The following is a 22,690-nucleotide window of genomic DNA, read 5'->3' as shown; positions in this document are numbered from 1 at the left end:
CTACTGGGCTAGAAGACTGTGAAGTCAAGGTTGTCAGGGACACTATTAACATTTTGTTTTTCATGCAGTGGCTTAGCCTATCCAAGGAAGAGAAGAAATAGAGAAAGGGGTGCATTCTTGGAGCTGACAGTTCTTTTCCTGGCAATGGTGGCTAAGGGTATCTTGTGACTGGTGGTGACAATTATTCAGTACGTTTAGCACTAGTGGTCAGCTCAAAAGTGGTCATAACTTAGGCACAGAAACATACTTGGGAAAATTTAGTCAGAGAAAGAAGTTAAGACTGCAGTGAGCCAGGAAAACCGATTCTATAAACTGCACATAGAACAGTCTCAGGATTTCATGTTGGTAACTACATGTTTGCTCCAAGTACAGATTTTTGTAAAAATGAGTGCTGTCGTTGCTGATATAAACAGAGTTCTGCAAAGGCTGCTCCAAAGCCAGACGGCAATGGGTGTCTCCCATTATTTATGGACCTCATTAAGAGTACAAATTTGTATTTTTGAATATACAGAAAATCACTGAATTATACAAGCGCAATGTGTGATATGTGAATTACATTCCAATAACGCAGTTTAAGAAAGAGATCAGCCAGGTGGCTGTTGTAAGCAAGACTCTAGACTAATTAAGAGTACAAATTTGTTTTGCTTGCTTAACAAAATCAGAAGGTTAAAAGGAATCTTTGCACACGTCAGAGTTAACAGATGCAAAATTAATGCATGAAAAGGTGATTTTAGATCAAAAGGATGAGTGAGGAAAATAAACTGCAAGGAACAAAGCAAAGCAGGGTCCATGGTCAGTTTCCAAAATTTGCATCCTGAGGTTTGTCAAGTTAAGCTTCTGGAAAACAAAGGAGTTTTACATGTTGTGTCATAACACCCCAGATGTAAACTATGACCGTTCATTAAGGGTAAAAAGTCGAGGTCGCTGCAGGGAAGCTATTATGAAACAAAGAGGCTCCCAGTCTCAGGAGAAAAGGTCCAAAAAAAGATCTGAACCGAAAGATAAATCTATTTGCACTAAGCAGGAGAAGCATCTGAGTCCATCCAGTGGAATTTTCCTGTAAGAGCCTACCTAAAATGGGGGGGGGGGGGGGGCAGTTCTAACTCCCCCAACCATGGCAGGCACCCATCCAGGGAAAGCACCAGCTCTTACTCATCTTTTTATTCCTACCACCTAAACCGGCTGGCACCCAAGAAATGCTGGTTGAATAAACAAATGAATCCAAGATAGGACAGGAGGAATACAGTGGGAAGCTGGGAAGAATACTCAGGGTCCTGAATTGGGAGGGGGGAGGAGTTCACAGGGATAAAAATCTGCTCTAATCTCACCTATCATCTGAGAGATGAAGCCCTCAGTCAGTGCCTTGCCAAGGGCACACTCCTGGGGAGTGACAGAACAAGTTCTAGCCTGCAGCAAAGTAGTCGAGTGACCATGCCCACATGGGACCGGAAGATAGACCCATGAGTTTCAGCCATGAGACTGGAACACATGATTTAGGAAGTTGTTGACTTGAGAAGACCAAGAGTGCTCCTGTGTCCTACGAAGGTTCTCTAGACAGGAGAAACAAGAGGGAATTTTAAGTGTGTGGAAGGCAAGGACTGGCACACTGATTTCTTTGTGCAATGAATGTCAGGTCCCTTCCTGCATGCACTACTATGAATGATCTCATACAGTCCTGAAAATCCTTACAACAGCCTCTGAGCGAGGCCAATTATCCCCATTTTATAGATGAGAGAAACTGAGCAACTTGCTGACAAGTCATACAACTAGTAAGCAGCAGAACCACATGCATCTGTCTCTGGGGCCCATCACACAGCTAAAGAGAGGGAGCCGCAGGGCATGAAGCAGCCATCCATGCCAGTGTCACAGCAGAGGCTGGGAGGCCTCACCTTCACATCAAGACTCAGCAACCTGGTCAATGCTCAGTTCCCCAGGATCTGCGCTGGTGCTTGTCCTCTCAGCCTTTGAATAGTCTCAAAAATATATTTTTTGAAGATACTATTTATTTATTTGAGAGGTAGAGTTACAGAAAGAAAGGTCCTCCATCTGCTGGTTTACTCCCCCAAAAGGCTGCAACAGCCGGAGCTGGGCCAACCTGAAGCCAGGAGCCAGGAGCCAGGAGCTTCTTCCAGGTCTCCCATGTGGATGCAGAAAGCCCAAGTGCTTGGGCCATCCTCTACCACTTTCCCAGGCCATAACAGAGAGCTGGATCAGAAGAGGAGAAGTTGGGACTTGAACCAGCGACCGTATGGGATGCTGGCACCACAGACAGAGGATTAACCTACTGCACCACAGTGCTGGCCCCTCCAAAAAATATTTTTTTTAAAGATCACTTCATAGGTACAGGTCAGGATGTTCCGATGCTTAGCTGGATGGTGAACACTGTTTAGTTATTCTTCTTTAAGCTGTATGGATAAATTATGCATTCTTTTGCATGCATAAAACATTACACAAGTTTTTGTTTTTGTTTTTGTTTTTGTTTTTTAATTTTAAAATAAATCCTGACCCAGCCCTGGAGAGACAGCTACCAGTTCAGCTCTGCCCATGTCCCTGGCTCCCTATGGGATGAGCAGACCAGGTAAAACAACTCCACCACATCATCTACTGATTAGGAGAGCACCTCCAACCAGGACAGTCCCAGCTGCTCCACAAGCCCGGTCTGAATCTTGCAGTTTAGAGCTCCGGATTTTGACCCAATAGATCTGATTCCCACTTTCTCAAGAGGTGGTAGGGGTCAGGGACAAAGAGTGAAGGGCTCAACGTCTTCACTTTAATCCCAGTCCTGCCGTTTCCCATGTGGTCTTGGGCCAATTACTTAAATATGAGACTGTTTTCTTACCTGTAAAATGTGTTAAATACCACATTTCCTGTAGGGCTGTGTGAGGGTATATGAAACAAGAGAGGGAGAGGGAGGGAGGGAGGAAGGGAGAGAAGGAGAGAGAGACAGAGGGGGAGAGAGAGCTCACAGAAGCAATGCTGCTATTGTACTTTCTATAGCTCTGCTTCGCTAATGCTTCCAAACTATGAGCACCCCGTTCTCACCCCCGGCAACTCACCGCTGAGCTAAGTGCGACTCCATGCTCTTTGGTTGTCCTGAGCCCGAGGGCTTCTTCCACTGAACCTGGCATAGCCACAGGTCTCAGCCAAGCGTTTGAAGCTCTGCTCAGTCCTGCTTTGCCCCTTCCACTTCTACCCTAGCGCCCCCCACACACACACATCCCTCCCTAGGCTGCTTGGTCTTCCCTTCCACCACTCCTTCACACCCATTTCTGTGGCTGTGGGGTTTCCTTTGTTCACTGTCTTGTTTAATTTGCGAGACAGCAGAGAAAGAGAACTCTCATCTACTGGTTCACTCCCCAAATACCCGCACTAGTGGCAGCTGTTCCTGGGGCTGAAGCCTGGAGTCAGGATCTCAATCCAGATCTCCCACAGAGATAGCAAGGATCCAATCACTTGAGCCATCACCATTACCACCCAGAGTGTGCACTAGCAGGAAGCTGAAGTCCTGGGCCAGAGCTGGGACCTGAACCCAGGTGATCCCATGTGGGATGCTGGTGTCTTAACCACTAGGCCAAACGCCCAGGTAGGTAGCCCAGTCTTGCCTCTGCCCTACCTGAAAAACCCTCTGATCCCTCTGGAAATCTTAGTAGCCTACATTCTATAACCTACCTCCACCATTCAGTACTTCTCAGTTTCTTTTGCCCATGACCACTCTCCCCCTCTCCTTTCTTGCATGTCTCTGGCAAATTATAATTACTATCATTAAATGCTGTCTTCATAGACTACCACAGGATACTCTGACTCTCAGAAGTATTTTGTCTTCTCTGTCCTCACTAGCAAAGACTTGCCTTCCAGTTCTTTATAACTGGTGGTACAGAGCATAGAATGTGACCGTCACCTCTCTGTGCCTTACTTTCCTTCCTTCTAACATCCATATAATAGTAAATACTCAAAAAATAACTATGACTTTAATAACATTTAAAATATAACTGTTGGGACTGGCGCTGTGGCATAGTGGGTGAAGTCGCCACCTGAAATGCCAGCATCCCATATGGGGGCCAGTTCGAGTCCTGGCTGCTCCACTTCCCATCCAGCTCTCTGCTATGGCCTGGGAAAGCAGTAGAAGATGGCCCAAGTCCTTAGGCTCCTGCACACACGTGGGAGATCCAGAAGAAGCTCCTGGCTCCTGGCTTTGGATTGGTGCAGCTCCAGCCATTGCGGCCATCTGGGAAGAGAACCAATGGATGGAAGACCTCTCTCTCTCTTTCTCTCTCTCTCTCTCTCTCTCTCTCTGCCTTTGCCTCTCTGTAACTCTGCCTTTCAAGTAAAATAAATAAATCTTTATATATATAGCAATCATCTACAAGCTGAGTATCCCTTACCTGAAATGCTTGAGTCTGGAAGTGTTTTTAGATTTTGGAACTGTTTTGATTTTAGAATATTTACACACATATACAGTTATCTTGGGGATGAAAGCCAAGTCTAAACATGAAATTCTTTTGTTTCATAAACACCTTGTGTATATAGCCTGAAGGTAATTTCATACATTTTTAGTGTGCCTGCATTTTAACTGCAACTCATCACACAGTCAGGTGCAGAAGCTTCCATTCACAACATCACGTTGGCGCTCAACAGTTTCAGATTTTATAACACTATGGATTTGGATCAGGGATGTTTAGTATCAGGCATTATTATCGATGTCTAGTTCTTCCTCCTGCCCCCAGCAGCTCCTATTTCCTAGCCTCCCTGTAGTCAGGCAAGGCCTTGTGACTAAACCTGGCCAATGACCTGCAGTCTCCTCCCTCTTCCAGGGACTGTGGAGATGCTGGGAGATTCCACGGCCTGGACCTTCCTGAAACTTTCCCAGAGCCTCAGGGGACTTGGAGGGATCAAGAACCCCTCTTAGGACGTGTTCAGCTACAGGGGGTGGTTATCATGGCATAACCTAGCTTATCCAATTTAATCCAACATCTTCCTGCAGACAAACAAAAGAATAGAATTGGAAATTAATAAACATAACCACACCTGGCAGCACCTAGTGGGCCACATCCTATCACCTGAACAACTGGGAGCAAAGGCTCAGCCTCCGGACAATCCAGTCATGGACCAGAAGGGCTCTTCTTGCCTCCATGTTGCCCATGAGAAACTCTAAATCATCCTTCCCAGCAACAAACTTGATGACAAGAAGTCTCCTAATGGCAGGGAAGAAGGGTTCCGAGCCAGCAGCCTTGAAGAATCTCAGGTCTCCATGTGTCACGTCCCTGCCACCTCGCACCTTACAGTCTACGACAGTAACCAGCCCTCTTCCTAAACAATGATGCTGATGGCAAGAGCAAAGCAAAGAAGGCTTACGGCTTCTTGGGCTAAGCCAGGCGTAGTTTCCAACGGAGACACCTGGGTGAGAGGTGGGGAAAGGCTTTCCTTGTGGGCAGCCGGTGCACTCAGAAGATGGCTGCTGCCCACAGCTGTGCTGCCTGCTCACGGCATTCACACAGCACTGAGAAAGCCAGCAGTCGGTGTGCTGGATTTCCTGGCCCACAGGAAAACTCCAGCCCCCTCCCACCAAGCGATAAAGTAAACCTTGCAGTGTTCACAGGAGGACGTGCCTGCTGTGCCATGTTTGTAGATGAACATTTAATATTTCCAGATGAAGGTTTATTTTCAGTGTCCCCTGCTGGCTGAAGAGGGGCATCCGCAGCCAGCATCACACCTGCTGTGATGTGCTCCATCTGCTCTGGCCTTTTACACACCACGGGCACAAAGGCAGCTGAGAGACCCACTGACCTGCCCAGTACCGTCATTTAATGCCACTCTCAAAACCACCAGCACCCAAGGCAAGCAGAAGTCACCTACCAAGGCCACACAGCAGGCCCAAAGGTGGCTACAAGACTCCCATCCAGGAGTCAGCTCTCAGCAGTCTACCGCAGCCCACTCTCTGGGAAAGCTGGCAGGAGCTGGGAAGCCTGGAACTGTGAATACGTGCAGAGGCCACATCCATAGCTCCCTATTCCTACAGAATATAACTTCTCACAGGAAGAGCCTCCACTGCTGTCCCAAGGCAGTCAAAAAGTTCACGGACAAACGGAAATAAAAGACAAGTTTAGGCACAGGCATTGTGGTGCAGCAGGCTAACATCACCTGGGGCACCCACATCCCTTATCGGAGTGCCTAGGTTTGGGTGTCTGCTCGGCTTCTTTTCAGGCTTTATATTCTTGCACACACTGGGAGGCAGTGGATGATGGCTCAAATCCCTGCCACTGATGCGGGAGACCCAGATTTCATTCTAGGCTCCTGGCTTCAGCCTGGCCCAGCCTCAGTTGTTGTGAGCATTTAGGGGGTGAACTAGTGGATGGATGGAAGATCTCTTCTCTTCTCTCTCTCTCCATCTTTCTGCCATTTAAATTAACAAAAATAAATACAACCTTTTTTTAAGGAAGGTAAGTTTATTTTGAAAGCTATGCATGGTTTTTTCATGATATACATTTTATATTGGACTTTTTCTTTTCTTTCCTTTTTTTTTTTTTTTTTTTTTTGACAGGCAGAGTGGAAATTGAGAGAGAGACAGGGAGAAAGGTCTTCCTTTACCGTTGATTCACCCTTCTTGGACTTTTTAAACACCCCTTGTTAGGTCTAGACAAGACCTAGAGAAAGAACAAGGCTCCACTGAACAGATCTGAAAAGAGTACAGTGCACAGTTGACCTTGGGTAACAAGGTAACAAACTAGCACTATTAATTTCCATGATGTATGGAAGGATGCAAAAAAAAAAAAGGCATTCTATTCTAGTTACCTTGGAAGTATATAAAGAGTAGGTTTCCATCTTCCTAAATAAACAGTGTGAAAGCAGCACAATTCTTCCCACACCCACATATACACGAAGAGAAGCTCAAAATTTATCTAATGTAGGCCTGAGACCTCACCACAGACATACTTCATCTGCTACGTGTCAAAAGCTACAACCTCTCTGAATTCAAAAATCAAATTCTTCCAGCACATGGACTTTCCCGAAGGTCTGTCACAGTCCCCATGCTCTGTGGACCTGCACCACCAAGCCCAACAACAGATGTAAGGACCAGGGACACGAAGCATCAGAATCCCGGCAGATGTCACTACAGCCTGCCAAGTCCTGTGGGGACCAAGGCAGTCTGGAGAGATCGGAGAGACCTTTCTGAGGGTATGAGATTCACAAGCTGTACAGGAATTAGGAATAACTGTACACCACGGAAAGGAAACAGGATTAACCACGGAGAAGCGAGAACAAGATGGATATTGCGTTCTTTAAAAACAAAAATTCCTCTGTTTCCAAACTGCTCCGTGACCCACAGTTCTGCATTGGCCACAGCCCAACCTGTTTGCACAGGCAACCGCACCCCGCCCCCACCTCCAAGCCGCCTCTACCACTGCCCTTACATTGCTCACCACGTAAGCAGCAGAAGCCATCACACAAGCACCCTGTGCCATGGCTTAGAGCTCCTGCCTTAACCAGGAAGAGGGTTTCCTGGGGGAGATTTCTGGCTCCCAGTCTAGCCACTTGTCCATCACAGTCATCTCTCACGGCCATCTTCATCTAAAAGCATCCCCATCCCAAGTTCATTACTCCGTACGTGAGGGGCTATGGAAGTACTATACAAAGTACAGCCTTCACCTACCTAACTGTCCAGCCTTTAAGGCCCCTTCATGCACCAAGTTCCCTAAGACGCGTTCCCTGCCACGCCAGCTGAAAGCAGCTTCTAGAGCGTTTGCGGCCGCTGCGCCTCTCTGTCCCTGAGCACTTACTGATGTGCGTGTGCATGTGTGCTAGGGTCTCTCATTCCATCTGTGAGACTACCAATCCCTAAATGGTCAAGGCAATGGCCCTCATATTTTTTAATCCCTATAACGCCTAGGCAGAGGGCTAGAAAAATACTTGATCAGCATTTGTAGAATGAAGGGATATGGATGAGTAGTTTAAACCTTGAGCCTGCTCTCGGGGAAAGCAGGTCTGATACAGACACACCTCACTGTTGCTGTGATAGTCCTCAACCTGAAATAATGGTCAGGCCGTAAGAGCTTACATCTTGGATTTGTCATGAACTAGCTGCATAAATTTAAGCTTGACCCCACTGTACCCCTAGGTCTGCAGAGGAGAAACCAGCCATGTCATGAGGCTAGAGTAAGAATCAACTGAGATAACGCATCTCTACACTCTTGGAAAAGCCTGGTTAATTGACTGATGACTATAAGACCAAGACACAGCAGAGCAGGAGAGAAGCAAGCTTACAGTGCAACATGATATACAGGGGAAAGTACGCTACAGCAGAGCAGGTGAATCACTGGGGGAGACAAGTCGGCTGCAGATTCCTAACTCTGTGCTCACACTGGCCACTTCCCCTCTGTGTGTCAGTTTCCCCATCTGTAGAATAGCGGCCTGAATCACAATGCTGGCAGCCCCATGTTGCTATGGCACTCAACACACAGTAAGTGTCAATAAATGCCAGTTTGCTGCTATTCTTATTACCAGTATCATCATCACTTTTAGATGAACACACAGTAGGCATCCTAGAAATGTTTTCAGAAACGATTCAATCCTTATCAAGCCCATTACTCTCACCCTCTCCGACATGTAGACAGCATTATCCAGAACAAGGGAGCCATGGGTCATGTTGCTTCTGCAAAGTGGTCCTCTTGGAAGAACGTGAGGTACCCTGACATGAGACACCACCAAGGGGAGCACCATGAACCAAAACATATACTGCACACCCATAAGGTCTGGCCCCTGGGCCCATATATCTGTACTTACTAAGAGGGTGGCTAACAGGGTGTGAGCAGACATAAATAGGAAGATGTTCCCATCCTCAACAATTTTGTTTGGCTTAAGAAGACAAGGTTATCCCAATTACATTTCCCAGCTTAACATTGCTCTCCTTGTTGAAATGCATCAGGAGATACTGGAGGCAGGTTTTCAAAGGCAAACATTTCTGCTTATCCCTAAGGGACCAACCCAGCCTAGAAGCCTTCCGTGTTAAAGTGATGTCTCATCCTGAATGACAGCCAAGCCACCCCTCGGTCCCAGGCTGAGTGTGCTGCTGGCAGGAGCACAGCAGGATGCCAAGGTGATTTCTGATGAAAGAGCCCAGCATCCCTGCTCTCCAAGCAGCACCTGGGACTTCCTTGGAGGCCTCATCCTGGCTATGGACTCAGCTCCACGGAGGCATAAAGGGGCAGTTCTAGCTACTGTTGCAGCCCTACAGCTCCCAATGACAACAGGCTCTGCTAACAGCTTGCAACCCAGAAGGACTGGGCACCTGGCCCCAAGGACTCAAGGGCAAGGGTGGCCGCAATAGCTCTGCCTCTCTTTCTCAAACGCAGAGGAGGACCAACGGCACAAAGGCTGAACATGAGAGAGAGCGCAACACCAAGGCTTCAGGAAAAGCGGCTCCAGGCTGGGTGGTTAGTGATGCCCACCACCTCTCGGGGCCTCCCAGTTCTTTCGAGTTTGGCTTATAGGAACTAAGCTTTGACTTCAGCCAAGTGCCTTTTCATGACCTGTTAAAGGACCCTTTTATCTGAGGGAGGAGATCTGGGCTAGTTGAGTCTGTCCAGGTTTAATCTAGCATAGGGGTTCAGGAAAGTCAGATGTGGTCTTGAACCAGCCTAGGATTCCAAGCCTTGAACTGATGGACAGTGACCCCTGGCTCCCACCCACAGAGATTCCCTCCAGTCACCTTCTTGTGGACGGCCAGCCCACCGCAGTGAAGGCAGCCTGCATCCTGCAGGGAGCTCTCACAGGCTCTCCTCCTCCCACTCTCTACCCTCTTCAAGGAGAGAAAGCTCCCTCCCTGGCCCAAGGAGCTCATCTCCTCTGAGGGAGGCCTCCAATGCAGCCAGCCGCACAAGGCTGTCCTGTGGGGGTCTTAGATCCCTGGTAGCACAAAGTTTTCCAAGCAAAACCTGCAGTCCCTCCACCAGATAACAATGCCAATCCACCCACCCTCGGATCCTCGGTGGGTCAAGGAGAAGGGGCAGAGGTAAAGCTTTGATTCTATCAATGGAAGCTAATAATGTTCTGACTACTTCTGCAGCGAGAACACAGCAAGAAGTGCCATGAATGTCACAATATTAAACCCAGGAGAGCCATTTGCCGGGGCCCAGGGATATGTGCTTGTGCCGGGCATGGGGCGCGGCACGCTCTCATTTGGATACCAGGCGTTCTGGAAGATGAAGCCCGGCCCCCCTCATTTCTCTCTCCTTAGAAAAGCCTCTAAGAGATCAGAGATGCCCAGGTGGGTGTCTCCCCACCCCAGGGTGTCCTTCAAGGGTAAACAGAGAAGAGCCGCACCCCAGCCCCCTGCAGGTGCACAGATGGTGACACAGGGATCTTCCCGCATAAAGTTCCACAGGCGCCTAGACCCTCCAAGTTGCACTCCTCTCAGCTACAGTTTCCACAGCCCCCAACTTACACAACCTCCGCCCCTGAAGATGCTGTCAGGGGATACTGCAGCCAGTGGTACAGAGACTGGGTGAGCTGGGAAGAGGACCCCAACTTGGTAGAGTATAGCCCCCCAGGCCAGTGAGACAGGCCTCCCTGAAGGAGACTGCAGGAGGGGTGCGGGGGCAGAAGGGGAAGGACTCGTCCCCCCTCCACTTACCAGGAGAGCTTGAATCCTTTCATTAGTACAGCCACGACAGCCCACCGACTGTGTCCTTAGCATCCCTGTGACAGCTCCGTAGGTCCCAGGACATATTGGAAAAGATGACGGAGTCCCAAAAGAACAGAATCCCATGTAATGTGACTTGAACACAGAAAGAGAAAGAAGAGACAGAGAGAAGGAGAGAGGGAGCCCGGAGAACGGCTGCAGCAGCTCCCTCTCTCCCTTCTCCCAGCAGGAAGCCCGGCTCAGAGGCCAAGGACAGCGCCTGCAGATCCTGCCCGGGGCTGGAGCCGCCTGCCTGAGCTGTGGCTGCCACTGCCAGTTTCTGATGAGGATGGGTAAGGCTGGCAGGGCCGCGCCGAGCCAGCCCAGGAGTTGCTGGCCGGCCACCCACCCACCCTCACCTCGCACCGGCTCCAGGCAGCCTTGGGGAGAGAAACCAAGCAGCACCCCAGAGGAGAACACAGGCAGAGGAGGCAGAACCCGCACCTCTCTTCCCCCAGGCGGCAGCTCCTGCAGCTCCATATAATCTCCTAATCAATGCAGTACCCAAGCAAAGCACTGCCAGCCACTTCCGCCCATTTAAAGACACAGCACATGTTTTATCCCAGGATGGGACAGATGTCAGGGAGAGGGAAGGGGTAAGTGAGGAACACGGGGAAGAAAGATGAGAGAGGGGGAAATCCCTAAAGATGAGCACTTCTGTGGCACCCACCACAACAAAATTCCCCACCCCTGGGAGCCACGGTGGTGTGGAAGGGGTGGGGCGGTGGTCGGGGTGGAAGGGGACCTCGATCGCAGGTCCTCTGCAAATGTGGGAATCCCAACCTGAGAGGCCCTGGGCAGCCTGCGGGGAGCATTCAGGTGCCCCCAGGCGGGCGGCACAAGACCACCTTAAATAGGACCCTCCCGGGCTCTCGCAGCGCGGTGGGGCGGGGCTAGCTGGGCTGTGAGCTCCCAGGCAGTTCGCAGCGCACCAAACGCACCAAACGCTCAGTTCCCTTCCGCTGCTGGGGAAATTTCTTCGACTACTGGAGCGGGTGGTCAGGCGGCAACTTCTGCTGGTTCAGAGGCGCCTTCGGTCACCTGGGACTGGGATCCTTTTAAGGTGGCCACAAAGGCCTGGTTTAGGGATCTACATTATCCACCAGTACCGGGCTGCCAGGAGAATGAGATACTACAAGAGCACCAGGGGAGAGAGCACTGGGATTTTCAACTTCAACGCGAGCACACGCATCACTCAAAGGGGAGAAGTGGCTGTCCTAAATCACATCCCCGGGGCCCTGGCCCTGAGGTCCCAGCACCAAGCACCCCGTGGGTCCTTTTGTCCCTCCCTGCGGTACTATGTGGGTCAGCAACGCCGCGGATGGGTGAGAACAAAGAGGAGATTAATTATGAAATAGCAACCTTCAACTGAACCATGATAAGCATTTACAGTAAAACTGGCTCCAAAACAACCCAGAGACATCCCTGCACTGTACCGCTCCGTCTATACTTGAGTCTCTCGGGCGGGCGGGCGGTGCTCTGAACCTGTTCCAGCTCATCCGCTGCCTTCCGCCTTCTAAAGGACGAGCTCCGTGAAGGCACGGAGGCTCGCTCAGTTCCCCAGTCAGCTCGGCACCGCCCCTGTAGGCTTGCCCGCAGTAGGGGTACTACAAGCAAGTGTTGAATTGGAGTGACCTGATTCAAGCCCACCAGAAATGAGGCAGTCACTTGTGCCAATGTCCAAATGGTCCGGGGAAACACTCCTTAAGGTGGCTGGAGCTTTCTGAGAAGTCCTCCCAAAGCTCTATCCAGAGTCCCAGGCCACACACATGCCAGCGTTTCCCCAGTTATGCCTTTAAAGCTGCTTGAATCTGTCCCCAGGTCATACTGCACAGGTACAGAAGGGGGCACAATGGAGTCCAGAAATGCACAGAGTTGCTCCTTACTGTCTAGGGAATTCTCACAGTGGAACTCCCAAGTCCTGGGAGTCAGCCCCTAGACCTGGGGTACAGACCTTTTGTGCTGCCAAGGGCTATCTGGGGTATTTATAGCATGATTCACAGGACAAACACAATTATCAATGTGAAAATGCACCTGCTATACATTTACTGAATTTCGAATCTACCTGCGGTTGCCTTGATAGAACCAGACCAAAAGATTCTGCGGTTTCCCACCCCCTGCCTTAGACAAGCATCACTGATTGTACTCGGGTGGATGTAAGCATTTTCATGCCAGCTCACCTTCTGATGCAAGCACAGACAACACAGAAAGCCAGGGCCGAAGCTTTAAATGTTACAATTTGCCAGCGTTTACTTTTTAGTTAACACCCCTTCATGGTTATTAATAAGAACGTATTGAGGGCTTCTTATGTCAGCTATCATGCTAAGTATGCCACATACCGTTACCTCATTTAATCCTCACATCCATATGATGTAGCAACAATGATCACATCTTCACAGATAATCTTTCAGCTAAAGATTACATAGAGAGGAATTCTTGTTTGAACACAAGCAGGCCCAACTCCAAAACCCATTCTTTTTTTTTGTTGTTGCTAAAAAAAAAAGATTTATTTATTTATTTGAAAGGCAGAGTGACAGGGAGAGAGGGAAGGGGAGAGAGAGAGAGAGAGAGACAGAGAGAGAGAGATTTTTCCATCCAATGGTTCATGCCCCAAATGGCCACAAATAGCCAGGGCAGAAGCCTGGAACTCTATCTGGGTCTCTCATGTGGGTGGCAAGGGCCCAAGTACTTGGGGCATTTTCTGCTGACCTCCAAGGCACATCAGCAGAGGGCTGGGTCAGAAGTGGAGTAGCCAGGACTCAAATTGGCACTCATAGGGGATGTCGGCATTGCACTACAACTCCAGCCCCAAAACTCATTCTCTTAATCACTAAATATGCTTATTAAAAATGTATCAGACATGCTGATTTATGAGAGTTTACATCCTCCTAAAATAAAGAGAATCCAGACAATTGGTAAAAAGACTAAGTCAACCAGCCTCTTCTATTACTGATGGGTTGGCTGGCTTCAGTGGAGTGTGTGATGCTGGGATGAAGGGAAGGGGATGAGGGCAGGCAGCGGCATGACAATCATCTGCTTCTAGGTCCCCTCAGCTCTTCTTTTAAGATTTATTTCATTTATTTGAAAGGCAGAGTTACAGCGGGGGTTGGGGGACAGAAATCTGATGGTTCACTCCCACAATGGCCAGGATTGTGCCTAGATGAAGCCAGGAATCAGGAGCTTCATCAGGGTCTCCTACAATGGTCCTCAATTTATGAACTTTCCTTGTTTGGTCTTCCCCTGAACAGCAGTCTGTATGGTTCTGAAAATTTCCCTGACCAGTAAGGACATTGTGGACATGGACACATCACCCGGAACGAACCTACGGATTCTCCTGCTTCTGCTGGACTTTGTGCAAACCAGCTGCCCTTGCACGGTCCTGTTTCAGGAAGGAGAAGCACCACTCAGAGAAGACCAGATCCCAAAGTCTTCTGATCTGACAAGGTGTCAGAGATGCTGGGTAAGCAAGGCAGAACAAAAACACAAGGTTTTTTTTTTCAATGCTTGATGGGCTACCAAGAAAAGTAAAAAATATATATATATAGAGAGGGGGGGGGTCAAAAATGCAGTGATGGCAGAAATCAATGAGTCTGGGTTTTGGTTTTTCTGGCCTTGCAGAGGGCACAGAAGTTAACTTAAAAGCCCACTGATGGTGAGTGGTTTACAAAGACAAGCTCTCATAAAAGGGCCCTGCTGGGCTCCACACCTTGAGACAAGGAACTACAGCAGCTTGAATGGAAAATGCCCATCCTGAGCCTTGACATTGAACAAACGAGAAAAAATGATCTGATAAATTATAATCACAACTCGACCACCTCACTGCCTGCAGCCTGAGAATCCCCTCAAAGCTCACACTAACCTATAAGGGAATGCTACATGTAATCACAGTAAAAGAATGTCTGATCATTCTACATAAAGAGAAGAAACAAAACCTTTCTGGGAGAAAATATTTGCAACCTACAAAGGGGCTTCAAAAAGTTCACGGAAAATGGAATGAAAAGATAATGCCCACCTTTCGTGAACTTTTTGATGCTCCCCCATATATTAATTGAAAAAGGAATTGTTTATAGAATTTATTAAAAATTCCCACAACAGGGTGCAAACTGTTGAAATCTTTACTTAATATATGCTAAACTGATCTTCTGTATATAAAGAGAATTGAAAATGAATCTTGATGTGAATGGAAGGGGGGAGGGAGAGGGAAAGGGGAGGGTTGCGGGTGGGAGGGAAGTTATGGGGGGGGAACCATTGTAATCCATAAGCTGTACTTTGGAAATTTATATTCATTAAATAAAAGTTAAAAAAAATTCCCACAACAAAAAAGAAAACAAAATATTAAAAAATATATTATAAACCCAGAAGGAAAAGATAGACAATTAGAAAAATAGGCAAATGATTTGAACAAGCACTTTCAGAAGAGGAAGCAATCAATAAACATATTAAAAAATACCCAACTTTCTTAGTACTCAGGAAAATACAAATTGGAACTCCAGTGAGAGGCCATTTCAGGCCTATTTGATATGGAAATTGAAAAGTCAAACAATATCAAGTGTTGGAAAGAAGCCAGCAGAGGGACTGGTGCTGTGGTGTATGTGGGGAGCAACTCGGACTAGACTAAGTTACTGGAATTAAGACTTATTCTATGCATCTGCTCTCCCACAATATGGCGCTGGGAGAGGAGGCAACAGCTTCTACCCAGCTGCCTCTCACCAACTTGACAAGCTGCAGGAGCTGCTCCTGATTGGAGGAGAGCAGCGTACTCGGCGTGTGGGTAGCAGAGTTGGGATTGGTGGAAGAGGACTATAAAGGAGGAGAGAGATAACATGCACCAGGAACATCTAAGGGGAACATCTATCTGAAGGAACACCTGTGCAGCCCCCGAGAGAGCCGGCCGGCGGTGTGCCGCTCCCCCGCGGAAGTGGGGAATGTGGCAGGGGGAACCGCCCTTCCACGGAGGTGGAAGGGATGGTAGCCAACCCGGGAAGAACCAGCAGCAAACCCGGGGAGGGCCGAGCAGACAAAAGAACAGCGCAGGGTCCTGTGTCGTTCCTCCACGAAGATGGGGAGCGACAGTGTAGCTGGTAGAGCTGCCACCTGCAGTGCCAGCAACCTGTAGAGGTGCCAGTTTGAGTCCCGGCTGCTCCACTTCCGATCCAGCTCTCTGCTATGGCCTGGGAAAGCTGTAGAAGATGGCCCAAATCCCTGGCCTCTGCACCCACGTGGGAAACGTGGAAGAAACTTCTGGCTCCTGGCTTTGGATCGGTGCAGTTCTGGCTGATGTGGCAATCTGGGAGTGAACAGGTGGATGGACGACCTCTCTCTTTCTCTACCTCTGCCTCTCTGTAAGTCTGCCTTTCAAATAAATAAATAAATCTTAAAAAAAAAAAAAAAAAAAAAGAAAAGAGGAAGAAGCAGCAGCCAGAAGAAGCATATCCAGGTTTGACCACCTAGAAAATTATTTGGTATCATGTAATAAGGTTGAACAACTGCACCCCAACACCTGACCTCTACAGAAGTGAGGACAGCTAATCACAGAAGACCTGCACAGAATCTTCACACAGTACTCTGTGTAGTAGCACAAACAAAAGAAAACAGAAAACCTGCAAATAATCAAATATCTGCTAACAAAAAAGATAAACACCTTGCAGTGTTTCCTTAAAGTGAAACAGCATAGAACATTGGAGAATGTATACCCTACTGCCACATGCAAGAGGTGATGAACTTCAGAAATACAGCGTTAGACAAAGGAAAGGGAGCCGGCACTGTGGTGCAGCAGGTTAAGCCACTGCTTGGGCCGCCAGCATCCACTATCAAGTCAGTCCAAGTCCAGGCTGCTCTGCTAATGCACCCCGGAAGGCAGTGGATGATGGTGCAAGTACCTGGGCTCTGGCCACCCCTGTGGGAGACTGAGACAGAGTTCCAGGCTCCTGGCTTCAGCCCGGCCCACTCCTTGGTGATTTTGGCCATCTGGGGAGTGAACCCAGTGGATGGAGGATATCTCTGCCTATCCCTTTCCCCTGCCTCTGTCATTCTGCCTGAACAGTATGATTCCATATATACACGAAGAACAAATAAAATACATACATCCACAAAATAAAAAAGGGAAGAAATGATAAACTCAACACTCAGAAAGCTGATCACCTTATAAGTGCTCAATAACTGATGAAACAATTTTAAAATAAGCAGAGTAATCAGAAACAACACCCACCTTCCTTGGGTGTTGTGAACACATTTGGTGGGGGCTGGAGGGTCTGACCACGACAATGTTTTCTGTTACCTGTGTTTAACAAATCTAAATTCACACACACACACACAAAAGTGTCTCCAGATTTAGTGATACTGCTTTATCATAAACTTGATTTGTATTATGCTAAGCCTCTTGCCACAATGGTTTCTTCCAACCTTTCCTGGGTTTGGAATGAAGGTAGGAAAAGTCCTTTTTGATTTCAGATGCTTTAACTTTCTCCCGGTCTCCTTGAGCCTTCTCACCCACCCTGGTGTCATTCCTTCCCTGATCCAATAAAGACACTATGTGTGTTTCTTTTTTAAGATTTTTTTTTTCTTTTAGTTTATTTGAAAGTCAGAGTTCCAGAGAGAGATTGATCTTCTATCCACTAGTTCACTCCCCAAATGGCCGCAATGGCTGGGGCTGGGCCAGGCCAAAGTCAGGAGCCAGGAACTTCTTCTGGGGTCTTCCACACAGGTGTAGGGGCCCAAGAAACTGGGTCATCTTCCACTGCTTTCTGCACAGAAGCAGAGAGCTGGATGGGAAGTGGAGCAGCTGGGTCTCGAACCAGGGCCCACATATGTGTTTCTTGCTCCATTCAGAATTAGGGACTGGAAGAGGAGAGAGGTCACCATTTAACCAGAGCCTGCTGCTGGTGACCTTGCCTGCAGACGCCCAAGGCCCCCAGGCCACGGGAAATCCTCCAGCTATGAACCGCAATGTCAGCTAACATCTAAGGCTTCCGTTGAGCTGTGGCAGAGCCCAAGGGAAACTCAGCCTTCCTGACTCCATCTCCCTAAGGGTGAGGGTAGGAGCTCGGGCCTCCTGGTGACCTTGCGGAAGTCACTCCAAGCCTCTGACTCCTTATCTGGAGCAGAAAATAGACGGCAGGGTTGGAGGCTCTCCCTCTATCTCAAGTCCGTCGCCCATCTCTGGAGCAGAGGGGAGCTGCAGTAACAGGGCATTACTGCATGCCTCTAGTTGCTGGCAAAACTGGGGCAGAGCAGTGCTGCAGTCACACGCTGGGGAATCAAAGCTCCCAGCTCAGGCAGGGGAGGCATCAGGCGCTGAGAGTGTTATATTTAAGGAGCCTTTTGGAGGTCAGGAAGCTAGCAAGAGAGGCGCAGCGGGGGAAGGCGCAGCCTCCCAAACACACCATTTCAGCAACAAGCCTCCCTCCTCCTCTAGCCAGGAGCCTCTTCCAAACTCCCAATTGCAGTCAATAGAGCCAGTGTGAAGGGACCGGCAGATGGCCAGAGCTGCACCGATCAGGTGCTCCCCAGCGCTTCCCTGTTCCCTCCCTCCCTGGGCAGGCGCCTCTCCTCACCCTCTGCCACTATTAGTCACTGGCTCTGAGGTGACAGTGTGGGCTGCAGGCATTGGCCTTGCCTTCTGGCCTGTTCATCTGTGTCAGCTCCCAGCTGGGAGCCTCCCGTGACAGCCCTCCCCTCCCTTCTACCCTCTTGCACACCCATGTCCTTCAGCTACCCCTCCCATCCCAGTGACATGGGCCGAGCAAGGGGCAGTGCCCGGCCACAGTGCTGGCAGAGGTTGTTTCAAGAATGCCTCCTCTGCTTCTGGGGAGTGGGGCTGGGGGAGGGGGGGAGACAGATTCACCTCCTCTAGCCTTGACCATTCCTTAATTCCGTAACAATCTGCTAATCCAGAATGTTCCTTCGGGCAATGACAGAATGGGCCAAGTCACACTCTAGTCAGCCTCCTCCTGCCCCCAGGAGAGGGCTGAGGACAAGACAGAGGCAACAGGGTTTCCAGACACAGGGTACACATCTGGGCACTCTAGGATTTAAAGTGGTCGCACATCTGTAATGTCCTGCAGGGCACACAGCTGCCTGCTGAGGTATCAGACAAAAGCAGACACTCGTTCCAGGAGCTCTGGTTTGCTTCCTTCTATGCCGAGCCAGCTCTTGCCTTAGACAATGTGGTGCAGCTGGCACACGGGACCTGTGAACCCCCCATCTGTGGGCTTGACTAACTGGATCAAAAATATTAAAAAATTACAACTTCTGAAGAGCATTTACACTGCATTAGGTATTTACTTATTTATTTGAAAGGCAGAGTTACAGAGAAAGAGAGGTCTTCCATCCACTGGTTTATTCCCCAAATGGCCGCAACAGCTGGGGCTGGGCCAGGCTGAAGTCAGGAGCCAGGAGCGCTATTTGGGTCTTCCACTGGGTGTACGGGCCCAGGGACTAGGGCCATCTTCTGCTGACCTCCCAGGTGCATTAGCAGAGAGCTGGATCCAAAGTGGAACAGCCAGGTCTTGAACCGAGGACCACAAGGGATGCCGGTGCTGCAGGCAGCAGCTTAGCCTACTACACCACAGCGCCGGCCCCCTATATTAGGTATAAGCACCTAAACACTAAGGTGCCCAAGTCCTGCCTCAGAGTTCCTGGACTCTGCTCCTGATTCCAGCTCCCTGCTGGCACAGGCCCTGGGAGGCAATGGTGATGGCTCAGGTTGTCAGGTTCCTGCCACTGCAGAAGACCTGGACTGAATTCCTGGCTCTCAGCTTTTGTTGCAGGCCATCTGGGAAGTGAACCAGCCAATGGGAGTTCCCTCTCTGTGAGTCTGTCTCTGTTTTAATTAATTTTTTTGAAACAACATAATTTCAAAAGATTTATTCATTGTATTTGAAAGGCTGAGTTGGAGCAGGGGGTGGGTATGGTGGAGATCTTCCATCCACTGGTTCACTCCCCAAATGGCCCCAAAGCCAGGAACCAGGAACTTCATCCTGGTCTCCCACATGGCTGAAAGGGGTCCCAGCATTTGGGCCATCTTCAGCTGCTTCCCCAGGTACATCATCAGGGAGCTGGATTGGAAGCTGAGCAGCTGAGACTCAAACCTGCACTCCGATACAGGATGCCGGAGCCTAAGGGGCAGCTCAACCCACTGCGCCACCAGCACTGGCCCCTAAAACAATTTTTCAATGTATGAGAGGATGTGCCTAAGTTACAGGCAACCGCCACACCATCTTACATAAAGAACATGATCATCCATGGATTTTGACATTTGCAGGGGCCCCAGGAATCAATTACCTGACACACAGAGTGGCAACTCTACTTGGTAAAATCAGGAGCACACAGTTGGGGCGGCACCAGCCCCTCATCTTGCTCCAAACTGGGAACTTCCCTCTTAGCCAGGACATAAACACGAAGTATCTCCTGCACTCAGTCTAGGACAAAGCTAAGCTCTCCCTGCCCCTGCGCACATGGCTCAGAACACCCACGGACCTGTTTCCTTAGCACTTGCTCTGTCTGGGACTGGAAATTGCGAAGGGGACGCCCCCACTTCCCACACCACCTTTGCCTCCAACATCACCGCCGTGGCTTTCCTGCGTGTGAGACCGCCTGACTCCGGGCTGGTTTAACTGCAGGACCTGTTCATTGAATGTCCCTGTGAACAAGAACTTTTCTGCTGCTAGACAGAAGGGCAGCCCCTAGGAGGTGAGAGCCCCACTGTCAGAAAGATACACACACCCCAGAAAGGCCCCAGCAGCCAGGAGAGGGCAAGCTGCTGACTCCACTCATTGTTCTAATTGCATGCAGAGCAAAGGAAACGTGTCTCCTGCCAGATGGGAGCAACACGGCAGATTTCTAATTACCCTCCCCGGTCCTCCCTGGTTTATTCGCAGGAGAAATTCAGGGTGACTGATGGTGGTAGGGACTCAGGAGGGTGCTTATAAGCTCAGGCTCTCTCAGGGTGGGGGACCATCCACCCACGGCCAGCTGCCTCTGGCTCTCCTCCCCCAAAATGGGGATTTCTCCTTTTCAACTAAGTATTACTGTGGGGTCGGGGATGCGGGGTGGAGGATGAATTGTTACTGCACAGTGGCCACATCTCCTGGCCAAGGGCATGACAAGCATCTATTGTTGGCAGATAAATCACTTGCTGATAGGACAAACCTGGAGAAACCGCATTCAGAACTGACCCCGGCTGGACGCCAGTCCCGGAGGTGTGTGTTGTGGTTGATGGAGATACTGGTATCAGACTCAGGTTCAAGTCCAGACTTCACAGCTGTGTGACCCTGAGTGAATTACTTGCTGCCCCTGAGCCCCAGCTCCTTCCTCTAGAAAAAAGGTAGGGATTAGAACAAGCCTCTGGTTGTTGGGAGGAGTCAGTGGCAGCTGGGGCCATACTGCAAGTAAGTTCTCTGTTCATCGTAACCGAGAGTCTACGAGCCTCTCCAGCCAGTGGCCATGGAGCCGCCATGGAGCCACCACAACACCACGAGGACCAAAGCTTAATTCCCATGCAGCCTCATCTACCCTTTCTCCTTTATGTAAGCAAAGTGTCCACTTTTTTTCATTTTGTTGGTACTATTTTTCTAAGATAAGTTATCTATTTATTTGAAAGGCAGAGTTACTGAAAGGGGGAGAGCCAAAGACACTCCCCAAGTGGTCACAACAGCCGGGCTGGGCCAGGCCAACTGCAGGAGCCAGGACCTTCATCCAGGTCTCCCACATGGGTGCAGGGATCCAAGTACTTGGGCCATCATTTGCTGCTTTCCCAGGCACATCTGCAGGAGGCTGGATCAGAGGTAGAGCAACTGGGACACGAACCATATGGAATGCCGACCCCACTAGTACTATTTTTGTATCTTACACATGCGATGACACTTCTGGTGGGCCAGTCAATTGTTATACCTATTACATTCATGACCCAGGAAAACCTTAGTTCATAGGAAAATATGTTGTCTTTCTCATCTCTAGAAGCTGAAAAACTAATAAGAAATATAAGACATGGGTGTGAAATAATCAAATAACAAAGTATAATGCAATTAGTCCTGTAATAAAGGGGCATATCGGGGCCAGTGCTGTGGCGCAGCAGGTAAAGCCGTGGTCTCCAGTGCCAGCACCCCATATGGGAGCCAGTTCGAGTCCTGGATGCTCTACTTCCAATCCAGCTCCCTGCTAATGCACCTGGGAAAGTAGTGGAGGATGGCCCAAGTGCTTAGGCCTCTGCACCCATGTAGGAAACTTGTATCAGGCTCCTGGCTCCACACTTCAGCCTGGCCTAGCCCTGGTCATTGGGGCCATTTGGGGAGCGAACCAGTGGGTGCAGACTCTCCTCTCTGTGTCTCTATCTCTCATGCCGTAATCTGACATTCAAATAAATAAATAAATCTTTTAAAAAGGGGGAGGGTGCATTTTACATCTATTTTCCAAAATGAATGCAAGTTGGTAACTGTTATGCCATTTTTAAAATCAGTCCACTTGTAATGTTGAATATTCTCAGCTAACCTACACTAAATATGTCTGCTATCATTATTTCTTGATTAGTCTGGTCTTAATGCAAGAGCTGGCCAGAAAAAGGATCTAATTTGTCATCATCTTTTACGGAGACAAGAACTTTCTATTTGCATGACAGGTGTCCAGAAATAGCGCCTTCAGAACATACTGCTGCTATCGCTGCCAATAAACACAGGTTTATTTCGATGGCACAGACTGCATCTAATCGGCTGCATTTTAAAAGGTTTCCTTTTCTACCATCAGGGTATTTTCTGATCAGTGTCTTCAGGCTGGGGGTAAAAAATGCTTGATGGTGTACCAAGCCCTGATACCACTACATTCTCTTAACTCCATAACAGACGTGAGACAGCATAATATGTTTATCTTGGTACAAAAATGCTCTGAAACCCATGCAGATTTTTTTCATCAGAAAATCTCATGGAAAATATGTATTGTGGAAACACTAAGCATAAATTTCAAAAAAAATTTCCAACAAAGTAAATATCCTTTCATTTAATTTTGCCACTGACTTTTTGAAGT

The 22,690-nt window shown here is 48.9% G+C and overlaps 1 protein-coding gene across 21 annotated transcripts in view; it reads right to left on the bottom strand.

Moving 5' to 3' along the window:
* Positions 1-22,690, bottom strand: part of GRAMD1B (GRAM domain containing 1B) — a 274,580-nt gene that overhangs the window by 83,234 nt on the left and 168,656 nt on the right. Inside the window, exon 1 of one of the 21 annotated variants that reach the window (XM_089334979.1) lies at positions 10,628-11,359. The exons of 19 other annotated variants lie outside the window; for them this stretch is intronic. In XM_089334979.1, coding sequence (XP_089191105.1) covers positions 10,628-10,650 — 23 coding nt within the window. In that variant the 5' untranslated portion in view covers positions 10,651-11,359. Of the gene's footprint in view, positions 1-10,627; positions 11,360-22,690 lie in introns of those variants that run through there. One more of the 21 variants, XM_070047575.2, reaches the window with a different exon arrangement.

The sequence above is a fragment of the Oryctolagus cuniculus genome, chromosome 1 (genome assembly GCF_051225735.1).
Source record: "Oryctolagus cuniculus isolate XC-2025 breed Fujian yellow rabbit chromosome 1, ASM5122573v1, whole genome shotgun sequence".
Classification (NCBI taxonomy): domain Eukaryota; kingdom Metazoa; phylum Chordata; class Mammalia; order Lagomorpha; family Leporidae; genus Oryctolagus; species Oryctolagus cuniculus.
This window is presented reverse-complemented; position numbering and strand designations above follow the sequence as displayed.